General features: G+C 42.6%; 1 protein-coding gene across 3 annotated transcripts in view; it reads right to left on the bottom strand.

Moving 5' to 3' along the window:
- Positions 1 to 17801, bottom strand: part of NAALADL2 (N-acetylated alpha-linked acidic dipeptidase like 2) — a 533196-nt gene that overhangs the window by 145287 nt on the left and 370108 nt on the right. For all 3 annotated transcript variants that reach the window (XM_033959140.1, XM_033959141.1, XM_033959142.1), the window contains one exon: positions 1398 to 1484. In XM_033959140.1, the coding sequence (XP_033815031.1) occupies positions 1398 to 1484 (87 nt within the window). The remainder of the gene's footprint in view (positions 1 to 1397; positions 1485 to 17801) is intronic.

Genomic DNA, 17801 nt, shown 5'->3' with positions numbered 1-17801 from the left:
TTTCCAAATCTCAGCAGTTAGTCTGGGTTTTGGAAGTCCTGAGCTCGGAAGTGAGAAAAAGTTCTGAGGGCTTATCTTTCTCAAGTTTTGAATATTTTCACAATGCTAGAACAAAGATTTTAAAAAGATTTTTAAAAAAGATTAAAATATATATATATATATATATATATGTAATTAGAACATTATGTTACTCATATACAAAGACTGGGTCTTTCTTGTGGGGTTTGTGAAAGGCTTCTAGATTTTTTTAACCAATGCAAGGATGTCCCAATTTCTGTATCTTTGTTACATAAAAGGTGGTGGAGTTTAGTTCCCAATAGAACTTATGATAGTATTTTACAAAAATGGTGTGATGAGTTAGGGATTCAAATATCATTGGACAATTTTAGTCAAGCTATCCATCGATTGCCTACAATTATTAAGGGTTATGTTTGGAAGGAATGTACATATAGAATGCTACATAGGGCATACTTCTCACAAGCGCAAGCATTCCATGCGGGATTAGTTAATTCTCCCAATTGTATTAAATGTAATAAAGCTCTTAATACACTTTCTCATGCTTTGTGGCAATGTCCTCTTATCAAGTCATTCTGGTCTACCATCCTATTATTTTTAGGTTCATTATGGAATAGTCAACTAGTGGATTCTCCAAGGGGTGTTATTTGGTAAAGCTGCTGCTTGTGGGGTTTTGGGACAAGGAAGAAACATATTATTTTAAAAGGCATGTATGATTGGTCATAAATGCATTTTGCAATATTGGTTACAGAAAGATCCTCCTAGTCTTGGGCATTGGAGGAACCAACTCCATCGTTTAATTTTATTTGAGGTTTGGGAGATTCATCCATTTCCTAGACGAACTTGCCTCTTTTTGAAAATTTGGGACCCCTATGTTCAAAATCTTTCCTCTAGAGCACGAAGTATGATTCTTAATGTTTTACACTGAAGCTTTGGAAACATTCATTGCATTCCAACACCTGGTAATTTGTGTCACCTTCCATTCCAGGGAAGGGGAGGGAATAGGAAGGATGATAGTAATTTGCATGGAAATACTTGAATTGTATATTTGCTTAATTCCTTCATTACAATGTTATAATTGGAATTTAAAAGAATGGGGGGGGGGAGGGAAGGGGAAAGGGGAAGGAGGGGAAGGGAATGGGGGGTGTATAGAGGAATGAAATAGGTCTTATAGAAATATATTTTGGAGGAATGATAGAAATATATATGGAAAAATTATAATTCTGAATCTAATTGTAATGAATATCTTTTTATATTATTGTATATTTTTTTGATTCCTTCAATAAAATGTTATAAATTAAAATATATAACAAAATATATATATAAAAATATACATTTTGAGCATTAAACACTGAAAAGGAAGTAGCTAAATACATACTTACCAGGAAAAATAGATCCTTTTAAATAACCGACAATGTTAGAAATTGTCTTGTAGACTGGGACTGTCTGAACTGTCATTTGAATCTTTTCTAATAAAAAATAAAGTATACAAAATGTTATTCTAGACTGTTTGATTTCGGTATATAAGCCGTGCTAGCGTTTTTAGCACCAGCTGTGGCGGTAAGAATGTCAGCGCTCATAGGAATTCTAGGAGCGTTGGCGTCCTTACTGTGGCAGCCAGCACTAAAAACATTAGTATGTAAAGGAGGGACTTAATGATAAAGCATATATGACAGTGGTCTCAAACTCACGGCCAGGGGGGGGGGGAGCCATATATGGCCTGCCAGGACTATTATGAGGCTCTCGGTATGTTTATCCTAAATCACCAAAGGAAAATAAAAGTTTCTTGATCATGTGTCTTTTCAGCTATAAATGACAATATTATTACTAAGACTTAGCCAAAGGAAAGATTTAGAAACTATAAAGAGTTTTACCTCATGCAAAATTGTCATTTCTTTGATAAGACATTAACTATTTTTTCTGAGGCCCTCCAAGTACCTACAAATCCAAAATGTGGCCCTGCAAAGGGTTTGAGTTGGAGACCACTGACTTAATTGTAACCATGACATCCTGTTTGTCTTTGGGAAGCAGAGCTGAAATTGTGATGTCATAATGCCTCATTCCACCAATAAGAGCTAACCTCATCAGTGATGTCACAATGGCTTGATTGTCCTGTTCTCCCCTCTGCCCTCCAACCCAGCCAGCAGATTAACTGTTCCCCTTAACTCAGTGGTCCAAACTGGCGGCCCGCCAGGTACTATTTTGAGGCCCTCGGTATGTTTATCATAATCACAAAAGTAAAATAAAACAGTTTCTTGATCATATGTCTCTTTAGCTATGAATGACAATATTATTATTAAGACTTAGCCAAAGGAAAGATTGATAAACTATAAAGAGTTTTACCTCATGCAAAATGGTCATTTCTTTGATAAGACATTAAATATTTTTTCTAAGGCCCTCCAAGTACCTACAAATCCAAAATGTGGCCCCGCAAAGGGTTGGAGTTTGAGACCACCAATATATGATATACTATAATGTAAGTACAATATAATTTCCATAAACAACTTGCAAAACCTTTGAAAAATTGGCATTGAAATCACACTTGTATGTTGAGATGATTTAGATACATTTTATGTATATTTAATCAATTAGGCCTCTGCTACATTGCATCTCATGAGCTGGGTTATTCGCTTTCCACTGGGACTCATTTCCAATGTTCCATTCTCCAGAAGGAGACCACTGGTTGAGATCCCTATCGATCTCAACTTTTATAAGACTAATCATTTTGTTATTGGTCTCAGGGGTTGAATTCTTTCTCAGAAAGTTATTCTCTCCAAATTGAATTGCATGGGGGGGGGGGGGGGGCAACACATTAAAGTGTACAGTGAAATCATGAAATAACCTCTACCAGTAAAACAACGGTTTGCTTATAACCGTCTTGTGCTATTGTGCTGAAGTCAAATAAAACAGAGAGACAAAGAATCATCTCAGTGGGAGAGAAAATAATTCTCTCAGCAGGCCTTAAATGTTAGAGAACTTCACTACGAGACAAACTCATAGCCTAGATCAGTGGTTCCCAACCCTGTCCTGGAGGTCTCCTCCCCAGGCCAGTCGGGTTTTCAGGATAACCCTAATGAATATACATGGAGCAGATTTGCATGCCTGGCACTTCCATTATATTCGGATCTCTCTCATGCATATTCATTAGGGCTATCCTGAAAACCCGACTGGCCTAGGGATCCTCCAGGACGGGGTTGGGAACCACTGACCTAAATTATAGCTACATGATGCTAGGTTCCACATTAAGAATCACTAGGGTTACCAGACATATAGATTTCCCTGGGCATGTCCTCCTTTTGAAGACATGTCCAGGGGTCAAGACGGCTTTTCAAATCCCGGCACTTTGGGTCAGGGAGGAAGACCTTGCATGCCCGGACGCCATCACGTGGCATCCGCACACACACAGATGTCCTTCCTGCCCGATGAGCAGGCAACGGTGCATGGGGCTAGGGCAGGACTGGGGGCGGGATTAGGGCGGGGATGGGTGGAACCAGGTGGGCCTGGGGGTGGGGCTAGGGAAATCTGGCAACTCTAAGAATCACCATCTAGAAAAAAGATCTAGATGTCATCATGTACAATATATTGAAATCTTAGGTACAGTCTGTGGCAGCAGCCAAAAAAGTAATCAGGGATTATTAGGAAAGGAATAGAGAATAAAACAAAGACAGTGAAGATTTTGCATTAGGGTTTTCCCAAAAAGTGTTACAGGTGGTGAATCAGTTTGATAAAACCTCCTTACGGTTAAGACAGGATGAGCATGTAAGGACTCAGTTTCAGCTAGTCAGGGGCTTGGCTATGGGGGAGACCTGGGAAGGTCTGGCCTACCTGGTTTGGGCTCAGGCTTGCCCACCTAGCAACCACAGGCCACCAGTAGCAGTTCCTACATGCTAGTAGTGGTTGACCCAGAAGCCTTCCCTCTGATGCGTGAAGGCTTCTGGGTCAGCCGCTGGCAGCATGTAGGAATTACTGCTGGTGAACTGAACAAAAACTGAAATACTACACAGACTGGGGGTGGGTGGGAAGGAAGGGAAAGAGAGAGGCTGTTAGACAGGCTGGAAGGGGGAAGGGAGGGAAAGAGAGAGAGATGCCCGCCCTCTATGGGCTCAGGCTCGCCCAAAATTGTCTGTCTGGCTACGTCACTGCAGCTATTAGGTTGAGAAATGTTTTTCAGAGATAAACAATCAACCTTGTAGACCAGGCATAGACCAGGAATTGTAGTATCAGCCGGGATTATTAATAAATCACTGATGGCCTGAATTCTTGAAAATAGCTGGTGTGAAAACCTATGATTAAAAATTCCTCTTTCGACATAACAGTTGTTTCCAATTATCGGCCAGTTTCATCTTTGGCTTTTTCGTCAAAGCTGATAGAAAAGGTCATATATGACCACTTGTTAGATTTTTTTGTACTGGATAATAACCAATTTGGTTTTAGAGAGAATCATGACAAAGAAACATTATTGATTTCCTTAACAGATCTAATGATAACAGGTTTTGATAAAGGGAAGAGGTATTTATTAGTAACACTGCATATAACAGCAGCTCTCGATGCAATGGATCATCACATTTTATTGAATCAGTCAAAGTCAATTGGGTTAAGTGGGATGGTTCTTCGATGGTTAGGTTCCTCTTTGACTGAAAGGAAATACAGTGGTACCTTGGATTACGAGCATAATCCGTTCCAGGAGCATGCTCGTAATCCAAAATGCTCGTATATCAAAGCAAGTTTCCCCATAGGAAGTAAGGGAAACTTGCTTTGATATGTTCCCACCCCAAACCTTCCCCCCCCGAGGCCACCAGCGCTGCTCCCCCCCCCCCACGAGAACCGGCATTGCTCCCCCCGAAGGCCCCCCCGAGAATGGGCACCCTCCCCCCCGTGATCCAGCACCCCCCCGCCGCCACCGGCACCCCCCCGCCGCCACCTGAGATCCCCCAACCCACCCGAACCCTCTTCTTACTTCCAGTGTAGCCTCCGCATCGTCATCGCCGGCATCAGCATGTCCTGTGCCCGAAAATCTGCTTCCTGTGCCGGGCCTAACATGCTGGTGCCAATGCGGAGGCTACACTGGAAGTAAGAAGAGGGTTCGGGTGGGTTGGGGGATCTCAGGTGGCGGCAGAGGGGTGCCCGATGGCTGCGGGGGGTGCTGGATCGTGGGGGGGAGGGTGCCGGTTCGCGGGGGGGCGCTCGTACAGCGAGGCAAGCTCGGTTTACGAGGCACCAAATTTGCGAATGTTTTGCTCGTCTTGCAAAACACTCGCAAACCGGTGCACTCGTAAACCAAGGTACCACTGTATTATGCATTTCAGACTGGGAAGAAGTCCACAGTTATTGAATGTGACTCAGATGTACCTCAATGTTCATGTCTAGTGGTACCTCGGAATCCGAACACCCCAGAACTTGAACGATTTGGAATCCGAACTTTTTTTTTTTCTTAATTTTGTCCCGGAATCTGAACCCTGCTTTGGAATCCGAACTGCAAGCAGTGCTCAGCCCAAAGCTTCCCCTCTGACGCATCTTCTTGTTTCCGCCTGGGAGGGAAGCTTTGGGCTGAACACCACTTGCAGCTGCCGTTGCCGATCGCGCTGTCTTGCCGCTGGGGATCCCGATCTTGCTGCCTCTGCTGCTGGGGGTCCCGATCTTGCCGTTTCTCTCCAGGTAGGCCCGATCTTGCAGAGTTTGTGGGACCAAGGAACGGATTAATCCAGTTTTTTTTCTCTTCAATGGGAAAAATTGTCTTGGAACTCGAACGTGGTTCTGGAACGGATTAAGTTCGGATTCCAAGGTTTTGGTGTCATTGTGCAGGATGATAGGCTGTTTAGGCCTTCAGTTTGAACCTTATGCCGATGACATTCAATTTTTGATAAACATAGATGGGGAATTGATGTTGCTCTTAGATTTTTAAAATTACGCTTACAATCTAGTGCCCAATGAATGTCTGGAAATCACTTAAATTTAAGTGTGGCTAAGACTAGGATTATGCTATTGTCAGGATATTCCTCTATAGATGTTCCTTCGAGCATTACAGTACATGATGAATCTATCTTAGTGGTAGAACAGCTTCATAGTTTAGATGCAACTCTAGACTCTGGGCTAACTATGAAGCTTCAAGTACACAAGATAATTAGGCTTCTTCCTAGACTCAGATAGACAAGAAAATTAACTTAACATTAGAAAAATTATAGAGTGGTAATCCAAGGTGTGAACATTATAGAGTGGTAATGCCTTGTTTCAACTATTTCAATGGGTTATTAATGGGGATATCTAAAACATGCTTAAAAGTGTTTCATGTGGACCTAAAACGGATTGCATGAAGTTTGGTCGGGTCAGGTACACAACAATTGCACTGGTCGAACAAAGAATAACATTTTAAACTTTAGTTTCAATTTTTAAAGTCTTAAATGGGTTTGTTTCTGAGGTCATTGCCTCTACACTAAAGTTTTATTAACCACTCAGCGCTCTGAGATTGAATAATATATAGCATTGTTGAAAGTGCCCTCAGAGGAGTATCATAATTCAATTTTTATTACCAGGCCTTGCATTTGGATACACTCTAGAGGCGGATGGGAGTTTTTTTGGGGGGGAGGGGATCATGGGTGGGGAAAAGGTGTAGTAGGAAGGGCTTGGCCGGGGTTGTTGGACTTTATAATTGGGTGGGGAGGTGGAGGCTTTGGCACTTGGTGAAGGGGCGTGAGCGTTTAGGATCTTATAATTAAGGATGGGAGGATTGAGGAGGAGAGCTGATCGAGTGGTGATCAAGGGAGGGGCCCAGGTGCAGGTAGCCTCACTGTGAACTGTTGCAAGATAATCAACCGGCACCGCTGTACACAGCGAGCCAATAGCACGGAGGCCCATACCATCAACCTAGGCGTGCCATGTGGTGTGTGTCTGTGCGCTATCTTCTCTCTATAGCAAATGCACAACAGATGCATGGCACAGCTTCTGAATTTACGCAGAAAGATTTTTCCCTTACCGAATATTAAACTGTTGCTGTTAACTTGTGATAAGTACAAAATCCAATGCACTTACCCCCCCCCTTTATAAAACCATAACGCACTTTTTAGCTCCGGCCACAGAGGTAACAGCTCCGATGCTCATATGCGCTAAAAACTGTGCAATAGTTTTGTAAAAGGGGGGGGGAGGGAGAGTTAAATTGTGAGTCCACTAGGAATAGAGAAAGAACCTGTTTGTAATTTGTAAATCACTCTGGTTGTACCACAGAAGAGTCTATAAAATTTTAATAAAAGGAACCCCTCGTTTAAATCCCAGGTTCCCCTGCTCAGGAAAGACAGAGCGTTGCTCGCTTGTGACTGTCAGACACGTTTGGCCTCACAGTGGTGAAGCTTTATTTGTCTGATATGATGTGAATTGGTCTTCAGTAGAACATGGGACCCTGGAAGCTTGCACCGTGTCGTTTTGGTTTTCATGAATATTCATTAGGCTCTATGCATGAGCTGTTCGCTTGTGGGTGGTGGTTTTGAAAGAAGCGAGTACTTAAAGGCTGCAAGTCAAATTTATTGTGAGAGATGAAGCACAGTGAGGATTAAACATACGAACGTACCTAATGCAAAATAAAATTAATTCGCATGAAACTACAATGAGAGCACATTTCGTTCTCCTATGGGCCTATAAACCGATTTTCAAGGGGAAAATCCCAATGGATTATTGTCCTATTACCGGTTTGATTTGCACATCCAGGGAAGGGGGGAGGGAGAGGGATATTATATTAGGATTTGTTTATTAATTACATGTATGTACTGTTGTATGGTTTTATTGTATACATTGGAATTAGGATGGTTGGGAGGGGGGGAGAAAATGGCTTCTCATGTATTTATTGATGGATGTAAATGCTGTTTGTCAAATTATTTATATGTATTCCTTTATGCACTGTGTTTAGAATGAAAATTAATAAAGATATATATATATATATATATATATATATCTAATATAATAAAACGCTAGGCCGCGCATGCGCACTTCCTATGTGTGCGCCGGTTTTCCGTGAGCTGTAGCGACCCATAGGAAGTGCGCATGCGCGGCTTACGGTCTGGCCTGCTCCCTGTTGAAAGACGCAGCTCCCTTCCTGTAAGTTGGCCGTCCCCGCCGCCGTCGTTCCCTTGCGCACCCAACTCTCTCCACTCTCTCTCTTCCTCCCCCCCCCCCCCGAGGCGGATGTCGACCGCGGCGGCCCGAGTCAGATGTTGGCCGCGGCGGCCCGAGTCAGATGTCGGCCGCGGTGGCTGCTGGCCGCGGCGGCTGTCGGCGGCTGCAGGCTGCGGCAGCCAAACCCAGAAAGCATTTTAACATGGAGTTCAGGAGGAAGGTATGGGGGGAGGAAGATACTGCACAAGGAAGTGGGGTGGGAGGGAAATGCTGCAACACACGGAAATGGAGGCGCAGAAAAGGTGTTGATGGACAGGGGAAGAGGTGCTGATGAACAGGGAGGGGGGTCAGAAAAATGAAGACAGGCCTACTGCTGGACAGGGGGAGCAGGAAGGAGGTGATGAAGGACAGGGGGAGGTAAAACAAAGGGAGAAGGGCTTCTGCTGGATAAGGTGAGCAGTGATGGGGTGGTGGAGGACACAGGGGAGGTAAAAGGAAGGGAGAATGGACAGGGGGAGCAGGCAAGGGGTGGTAGTGGACAGCCAAGGGAATAAAAAAAAAGACAGACAAATACAGAAAGCGGCTAAGGAGAGAGAAAAAAAAATAAAGACAGACACACACACGTATATTCTAGCACCCGTTAATGTAATGGGCTATAAGACTAGTATATATATATATAAAAATAGGCAGGGGGGCTGGTGCCAGGGGAGAGTGTTTACTGCACATGTTCCAGTTTGCCCTAGAGAAGAGGGTTCCCCCCCCCTCCACAAACTGTTTGGGTTGAAAAGCGATTATTTTGTCCTACTTGAAGCGGAAGATGTTTATTTTAGAGTGTAAATGATTGCGGGCAATCCCCACAGCACTGTTTGTGGTCAAGTTTGGAGAGGGGGGGTTGCAAGTGAAATAAAAAAATTGGCTGAATTTAAGGGCTCCTTTTATGAAGGTGTGCTAGGGTTTTTAGCGTACGCACAAAATTACCGCGCGCTAGCCGAAAATCTACCGCCTGCTGAAAAGGAGGCAGTAGTGGCTAGTGCGCTCGGGAATTTAACGCGCGCTATTGCACGCATTAAGGCCCTAGCGCACCTTCGTAAAAGGAGCCCTAAGCCTTGGACCGTTCTCACTATTATTTCGAGGCTCGTGGGACTGAGTAACTACTCGCCCGTCCAGCCGTCCAGAAGTGAGCGCAACAGCCGATGGCACACCATCTAGCCACAAAAAAAGTTGTCCATTGAAATTGCCCCAGGATTATTTGTGTTTCCATAGAAATGTGTTTTTATATATAACAATTTTTATTGAAATAATCAAATAATCAGTACAATAGGATAATACAAAAATACATATTTCATACAAATTTAAATCATTCTTTCAAATTTAATTTCCATATGAATTAATTCAATCTTATCTACACCCCCCTTAATTCCATCCCCTACCCACTATCTTCCCCTAAATGAAATCCCTCCCCCTGGATGAAAGTTGACAAAAATAAAGAATTAAAATAAATAACTGGAATGTAATTAGTAAACCTAATTTTCATAATAAATCATTGATAACCAAACTTCATATTTTTGGTGAAAGATTCTGAATATAAGGATCCCAAACCTCCATAAAAAGATGAGTTTTTTTAGGCGAACATTGAACCTCCCAACTCTCAAATAAAAATAAGCGATGTAATTGATTCCTCCAATGCCAAAAACTTGGAGATTCTTTCTGCAACCAAAATTGCATAATACATTTATGCCCAATCATACAGGTTTTCTGAAATAAAAAACATTTTAGTTGGCCAAAAACCCCACAAACTGATGCTTTACCAAAAATTATTCCCCTAGGACAATCCACTATTGAATTACTTCCCATGCCCTACAACCATAACAAAACAACTACAAACTATCCAAAACATAGCACTAAGACTCATCTACTCATTAAAGAAACATGATCACATATCTCCAATCGCACTGGCTTCCGATCCCAGCAAGAATACAATTTAAATTCTACTGCCTACTATTTAAGACTTTATACGGAGACAGTCCAAGCTACCTGAATAACCGCCTCATCCACAACACCGCAACCAGACATAGGAAAACTCACACCCCATTCTCATACCCCCCAATTAAGGAGGTCAAACGGAAAAAAACTATATGATGACCTCCTGGCCACTCAAGCAGCCAAACTAGACAACCAAATCGCCAATCTACTGACGGCATCCCTCGACTACAAGACTTTTAGAAAAGAAATAAAGACCATACTCTTCAAGAAAACTCTGAAAAAAGAAATAATACTGCAAGTCTCAAACTCCACCTCTCACTAAAGCCAACTACCCCAACAAATAACCTTACCCATTTCTTACTCTTTTTGAAAATGACCAATTTTTATTTTTATTTTTTTAAAGTTCTTGTTGCAATACATCTTGGATAATTCTTTTGTAATCCGCCTTGAACTGCAAGGTAATGGCGGAATAGAAATCCCTAATGTAATGTAATGTAAAGAACCCCAAAATAATAGGATGGCAGATCAAAATGAGTTTTTATGATTACTGTAAACCTATTACATTTAAAAGACAATAACAATAGCAACTGTTATCCTAGAGCATTGAAAATGGCAAAAAAAAGATATGAGATGTCCAAGAAGACGTGAAACAGAGACAGCACCGTCTGACCAGATTCACCCGTTTATTGGAAAAACAGGGTCATGAACACAGTGACACACATAGGAGTCCTTTTTATGAAGGCGCGCTACAGATTAGCGCGGGCTAAATGCTAAGGCATCCATTATATTCAATGGATTTAGCGCGCCTTAAAAAAGGGACCCCTTACAAAAGTAAGAATACGAGGGGCCGGTGAAAAGTCCTCAGCCCAACCAACAAACTGGGGGGCAGTCTCCATTGAGGGTCTATACACTTACCCCCTTTTACTAAACCATGATAGCGGTTATTAACGCAGGGAGCCACGCTGAATACTCCGCACTGCTCCTGACGCTCATAGGAACTCTATGAGCATCGGGAGCCGTGCGGCTCCCTGCGCTAATAATCGCTATCGCGGGTTTAGTGAAATGGGAGGGGGGGGAGGGGAACCCAGTGATTTTCCACTTTTTGTGCTCCGACGGAATGAAAAACGTTGGACTAAGTACATAGCCCTAGGTAGAGGCTGTCCCAAGTTTGTTGGCCGGGCTGAGAACTTTTCGCCGCCCCCCCCCACCCCCCCATAAATGATCTCAAGCCTCTGCCGCTGCCAGTAGCAGCTGGTTCTTGCATTCAAAAGCTACATACCAAGCCATCCTTTGAAAAAGATATCCATGGCGTTTGCCTTTCATGTTGTTTTTAATCAACATGACCAAAAAAAAAAAATAATAATCCCCCCTGTATTACACAGACCAGCAGCAACGACAACAAAAATTTTCTTGGTGTCTTGGGTTTTTGACCCGTTCCTGAGATTATTTGGGGCGCTGATTCAGAAAATTGCATTGGCTAGACCGCGTCAGCTTTAATTTCTTAAATATGTAGTGTGTTTTTTTTTTTTAGTGCCCGCTGTGGCGGTAACAGCTCCGACGTTCGTAGAATTCCTATGAGTGTCGGAGCTGTTACAAATGTGGCCAGCGCAAAAAAAAAATGCTCTACAGCAGGGGTAGGGAACTCCGATCCTCGAGAGCCGTATGCCAGTCGGGTTTTCAGGATTTCCCCAATGAATATGCATGAGATCTATTTGCATGCACTGCTTTCAATGCATATTCATTGGGGAAATCCTGAAAACCCGACTGGAATACGGCTCTCGAGGACCGGAGTTCTCTACCCCTGCTCTACAGTTTTGTAAAACAGGGGGGGGGGGTTAATTTACTGCCCTTCACTGAAAACCAATCAGAAGTAGAAGGAGGAAAGGAACTACAATGTACAAACAGGAAAGAGGAAGAGAGAGCAGAAGCCCAGTCCAATGTCATGGGAACCAGCGGCCATTGTTTACATTGCTAACTATTTTCTCCTCATAAAGATAATCTATGTGACAGAAATGGTCTCGACCAGTGGTTCCCATCCCTGTCCTCGAGGACCACCAGGCCAGTCGGGTTTTCAGGACAGCCCTAATGAATATGAATGGAGCAGATTTGTATGCCTGGCGCCTCCATTATATGCAGGTCTCTCTCATGCATATTCATTAGGGCTATCCTGAAAACCCGACTGACCTGGTGGTCCTCCAGGACAGGGTTGGGGAACTACTGGTCTAGACCACAAGTTTTCAAGCCAATCAGATTTTTTTTTTTTAGGATACCCACAATGAATATAAATGAGATAAATTTGCATACCATGGAGGCAGTACTTGCAAATTCACCTCATGCATATTCATTGCAGATATCTTGAAAACCAGGCTGGCTCGGTGCATTCCAAGGACTGGGTTGGGAACCCCTGATCTAGAAGTAACTGATCTTTGAGATATCATCTAGAACAGTGGTTCCCAACACTGTCCTGGGGGACCCCCAGCCAGTCGGGTTTTCAAGATATCCCTAATGAATGGAATAATGGAAGTGACAGGTATGCAAATCTCTCTCATGCATATTTATTAGGGCTAGCTTGAAAACCCGATTGGCCTGGTGGTCCTCCAGGACAGGGTTGGGAACCACTGCCTTAGATGATCTATAGCAGTGGTTCCCAAACCTGTCCTGGGGGACCCCCAGCCAGTCAGGTTTTCAAGATATCCCTAATGAATATGCATGAGAGAGATTTGCATACCTGTCACTTCCATTATATGCAAATCTTAGGGATATCTTGAAAACCTGACTGGCTGGGGGTCCCCCAGGACAGTGTTGGGAACCACTGATCTAGAATGCAGTTCTGAGTTTATCCAGGTTTCCTTTCTGCATTCCCCTGTTTTTTAAGCTTTTGATGTTGAACAAAGGCAATGGAATCTCGAGCACACTGAAAAGATCTTGCAAGTAGGTTCTGACCTAATCACATTCCCAGGCCGGGATTTTCAAAAACCCATGTTAAAAAGCGACAGTCTGCTATCGCAGCTGTTTTGATACTGAATCTAAAAACCCCAGACATTCTTAAAAAATTGTGCATGCAAATAAGATTGGTGAATAGCAGCAAAGATTTCCTCCGTTTGCATGTGGCCATCGCTGATGGGCACATGCGAAGAAAAACGCCGCCAAAAAAACCCAAACCACACTCTCCTGCTGCAAAAATGGAAGGGAGAAGCAACGTCGATTTTTTTCAGTCAGGCATAAAACATGCCTTTCTCTCCCAAAAAACTATTGTAATTCAGGTAAATCTTGTCATTTGTTTTTAATATAAAATTTAATCAAGACCCACAGCCAGAAACACACAAGACAAGGGTATCATGCAAGTGCTCAAGAAGAAACGTTGGCTTTTAACAAGCGCGCACGAAACATGCCTGTCTCTCCCCAAAACTCAAAAGAAGCCTGATTTTACTACCCTCCACTAAAAATATATAGATATACATTTTTTTTTTCATTAGCCACAGTGCTGGCACTGTAATGGCACCCTGGGACCAGTCCCCGCTTTTTGCTGCCAAAAGCAGACGCCGCTCTTTGAAAATGCCTCGGCAATTTTTTTAAGAATCCACTGGAAGGCTTGTTTCAATGTTAAAGAGCCCATTTGCATGCCATCGTCGGAGACTGCTAGAAACCTCACTAAAGACAGAAATAATCTGTTTGGATAATCCGCCGCTAAAATGCGTGCAGGCTACACCGCCGGAAAAACAGTTTAGCGACGGCGTTAAAGTTTTGAGAATCTTGCCCTCAGAATTTCTATACCGGGTAACCTAGTATAACTTAGGGCTCCTTTTACGAAGCTGCGGTTTAACGCGCGTAATAGCGCATGCTAAACCGCCGGACGCGCTAGCCGTTACCGCCTCCTCTTGAGCAGGCGGTAGTTTTTCGGCTAACGCGGGGGTAGTGCGTGATTAAATGTTGCGCACGTTAAAGCCGCTACCGTGGATTCGTAAAAGCAGCCCTTAAAGACTGAATAGAGTATTGGAGTTTAAAAAAAAATAAAAAATAGTAGGTATAGGAAACAAACATAACCCCTCCTCCCTCCCAATTCATAGCTTTACTATGGTCAGTAGCAGTTTAAATTCATTCTACAATCATATTCCTCGGTTGTCCAATAAGGATTAACAAACTGAACTGCAGTACTGACAGAATCTCTTGGGTAATCACTTTATATAAAACGAGTAATTTGGTTTCTGAGTTCAGGGTTTGTTGAAGACTCCCTTGTGTATGCGTGTGGACATGGTTTATAGTTTATTTGGTATTTTCTATTCTGACTTTAGCAAGTCACATCAAAGTGGTTTACAAACTTGAAGGGAAAAAAAAAAAAATCTTTAAAGAATAGAAATGGAATTCCATAATCAAAAAAGACAGGGAAGCATAAAAGTAAGCCAAGCGAGTGAGTAAAGCACGCAGGAGATAAACAACCGCGGCAACAGGACAACCAGGTATAAACCCATGCCATGTAGATCCCAGTAAACATATTTGTCAAGGGGAAAAAAGCAAACCCAAACTTAGGGCTCCTTTTACTAAGGTGCGTTAGTGTTTTAGCGTGCACTAACCACGCGCTAAATGCTAACACGTGCATGTTAGTCTATGGACGCATTAGCAGTTAGCGTGCGCTAATAGAGCGCCTTAGCAAAACAGGGGGCTAGTTCTACAGCATATAAGGATTTAGGTAGGGAATTCGACAGGGTCAGCGCTAAAAAGAAAAATGTTATATGATGAGTAAAATCTAGCTGGGCCTGTGATATTCCAAGGAACAGAAAGGAGAAATTCATTTGGAAAAGCAAAAGATGAGAGGACCTGCCTGTATGGAACTAGTGAAGAAGATAAATATGACGGAACACCTTTGACCACTGCACTATGGGTAATTGAGATTCTCAAATAGGGACTGAAAACACACAGGCGACCGACAGACGATGCCCTCCCACAGTCAGCTGTGGTGGGTTTGCCCACGAGGTTAGTCTACAGAACGTAAACCGCTGCACTCTGAAGCTGCATGGGCACTGCTATGGAGGGGCTGCGCTCCTGTAGGAGATAAGAAGGGGAGACAGATCTGGCCTCATGTGGGAAGGTTGTGTAATAAACCCAATCACAATGAAAACTCCAGAAGTCTTTGGTAAAACAGAGAAGTGTTTATTTTCTTCCTGGTCTCAAAGGGTGTCCAATTTGCATCAAAAGAATGACAGAGTAGGCCCACAAAGTTCTACACATCCATTGGTTTTATACATTTCTTAGTCCCTCCTACCTGCCTGCTCGCTCATTGGATGGAGCGAGTGCAGTTCACAACCTATCAGCTCCTTTCTACTTGCTGTTTCTCCGCCCCTAATTACTTCTCCCATTACTCTTATTCCTCAGACCTCCAACTCTATTTACAGTTGCTCATATGTGAGCACTTACTCCTCTCCTCACATGCTCACCCCTCATGTTACATACTCGGGCTGGTTACTTGAACAATAGCCCCTGTGGTTAGTTATGCCGAGCCATCAGATATTGTATTTCTCTTGACTGTAGGCATTGTGTGTTCATACAGTATCAAATACTATATGGAATGCCCCCCTCCATTTTCCCGATTCATCAGTAATTCTTACTGCTATATGCACAAATACAGGAAGTCCGGTGCTATACTCGGAGAGAGCCCCCAGGAAAGAGACTTGGGACTACTTGAAGACAAGTCAATGAAACCGTCTGTGCAATGTGCGGCGGCGGCGAAAAGAGCAAACAGAATACTAGGAATGATTAAAAGGGGATTACAAACAGATCTGAGAAGGTGATCATGTCACTGTACTGGGCCATGGTACGCCCCCACCTGGAATACTGAATCCAACACTGGTCGCCGTTCATGAAAAAGGACATAGTACTACTCGAAAGGGTCCAGAGAAGAGCGACAAAAATGGTTAAGGGACTGGAGGAGTTGCCATACAATGAGAGGCTAGGGAAACTGGGCCTCTTCTCCCTTGAAAAGAGGAGACTGAGAGGGGACATGATCGAAACATTCAAGATATTGAAGGGAATTGGCTTAGTTGAGAAAGAGAGATTGTTCACCCTCTCCAAGGTGGAGAGAACGAGAGGGCACTAGCTAAAGTTAAAAGGGGATAGATTCTGTACAAACATAAGGAAGTTCTTCTTCACCCAAAGAGTAGTAGAAATCTGGAACGCTCTTCCAGAGGCAGTTACAGGGGAAAGCACCCTTCAGGGATTCAAGAAAAGGTTAGATAAGTTTCTTCTGGACTAGAACATATGCAGGTAAGGCCAGACTCAAATAGGGCACTGGTCTTTAACCTAAGGGCTGCCACGTGAATGGACTACTGGGCATGATGGCCCGCTGGTCTGACCCAGCAGCGGCAAATCTTATGTTCTTATGCACACAGTGTTAAATAAACTCCCTCTACAGGAATTTATGGGTTATTACACTCTTGTGATTTGCGGAATATAAGTGTTTTAAATAAAATAATTTTTTTTTAAAAAAAACATCAATTAGAACCTTATTAATGTTGTTTCAAATTTCACTTCTCACAGTTGTCTATTCATGTAAAATCTGATGGGTCTATTTCACTAGTTATGAATAGAGACAGAAAGGTGATGAGGACAGAATTTAGGGCACGTTCTGGAACTAGTGATATATGCGATATAGCAGAGGAGATCATGGGAGACAGAGACCATGTTCAACAGCCCTAAATTTGGGAAATTCATAAAGATCCAGGGCATAGGCTTTATAACCTGTGTCTAATGATGCCCCATAGTAAATATAAAGGTACATAATATGAATGCCAATGAAAATACTAAACCATTATAAATTACTCTTTGCTATCCAAATATGCTATTAAAAGATAAATTAAATGCACCTAATCTATTGCTTTCAGGTTTACTCTGTAATGATTGTCTATTTGTGTCTTATTTATTGCCTTGTTTTATTTTCAGTATATTAAGTGCTGCCTATTTATGTATGTTTTGTTATATTTGATTTTATGGATGTAAACAGCAGAGAATAAGGCTGTGGGGGTAGAAATGTTATAAATTAAATTTGTGATACATAGAATAATAAAAATGAAATAAAAGCCTATAAAAGTGCTAAAAATGAAATAATGTCTATGTAGTTTTACGCATTGACTTCTATTTTGTGAAATATGGAGGCATGCAAAATATCACACATAGGAGTGAAAATCCACTGCATAGATGCACAGCAAGAGAAAAAAAATACAGTCAAACCTTGGTTTGCGAGCATAATTCGTTCTAGAAGCGTGCTTGTAATCCCAAAAGACTCGTATATCAAAACAAATTTCCCCATAGGAAATAATGGAAACTCAGACGATTCATTCCACAACCCAAAAACTTTAATACAAAATACTCTGCGTACTTATATTGCAAGACCTCGCTCATTTAGAACAAGTCACTACACTCCCGCAGCGTCAGAGAGAGAACCATCGGCTCAGTTGTGATGTGTGTATACTGTATGTACTTGTCTTGCAAGACCTTGCTTGTATATCAAGTTAAAATTTAAACAAATGTTTTGCTTGTCTTGCAAAACACTTGCAAACCACTGGCAAATTCCAAGGTTTTACTGTACTACAATGGATAGCGCCACCTACAGGAACTATGAAGAATCACGAGGATATGCTTGACCAGCAACATAGAGAACAGTTAGGCAGCTACAGAGCGACAACAAGGAGCCTATTTACTAACCTGTTTTA

Source organism: Geotrypetes seraphini, chromosome 9, assembly GCF_902459505.1.
Source record: "Geotrypetes seraphini chromosome 9, aGeoSer1.1, whole genome shotgun sequence".
In the NCBI taxonomy this organism is placed as follows: domain Eukaryota; kingdom Metazoa; phylum Chordata; class Amphibia; order Gymnophiona; family Dermophiidae; genus Geotrypetes; species Geotrypetes seraphini.
This window is presented reverse-complemented; position numbering and strand designations above follow the sequence as displayed.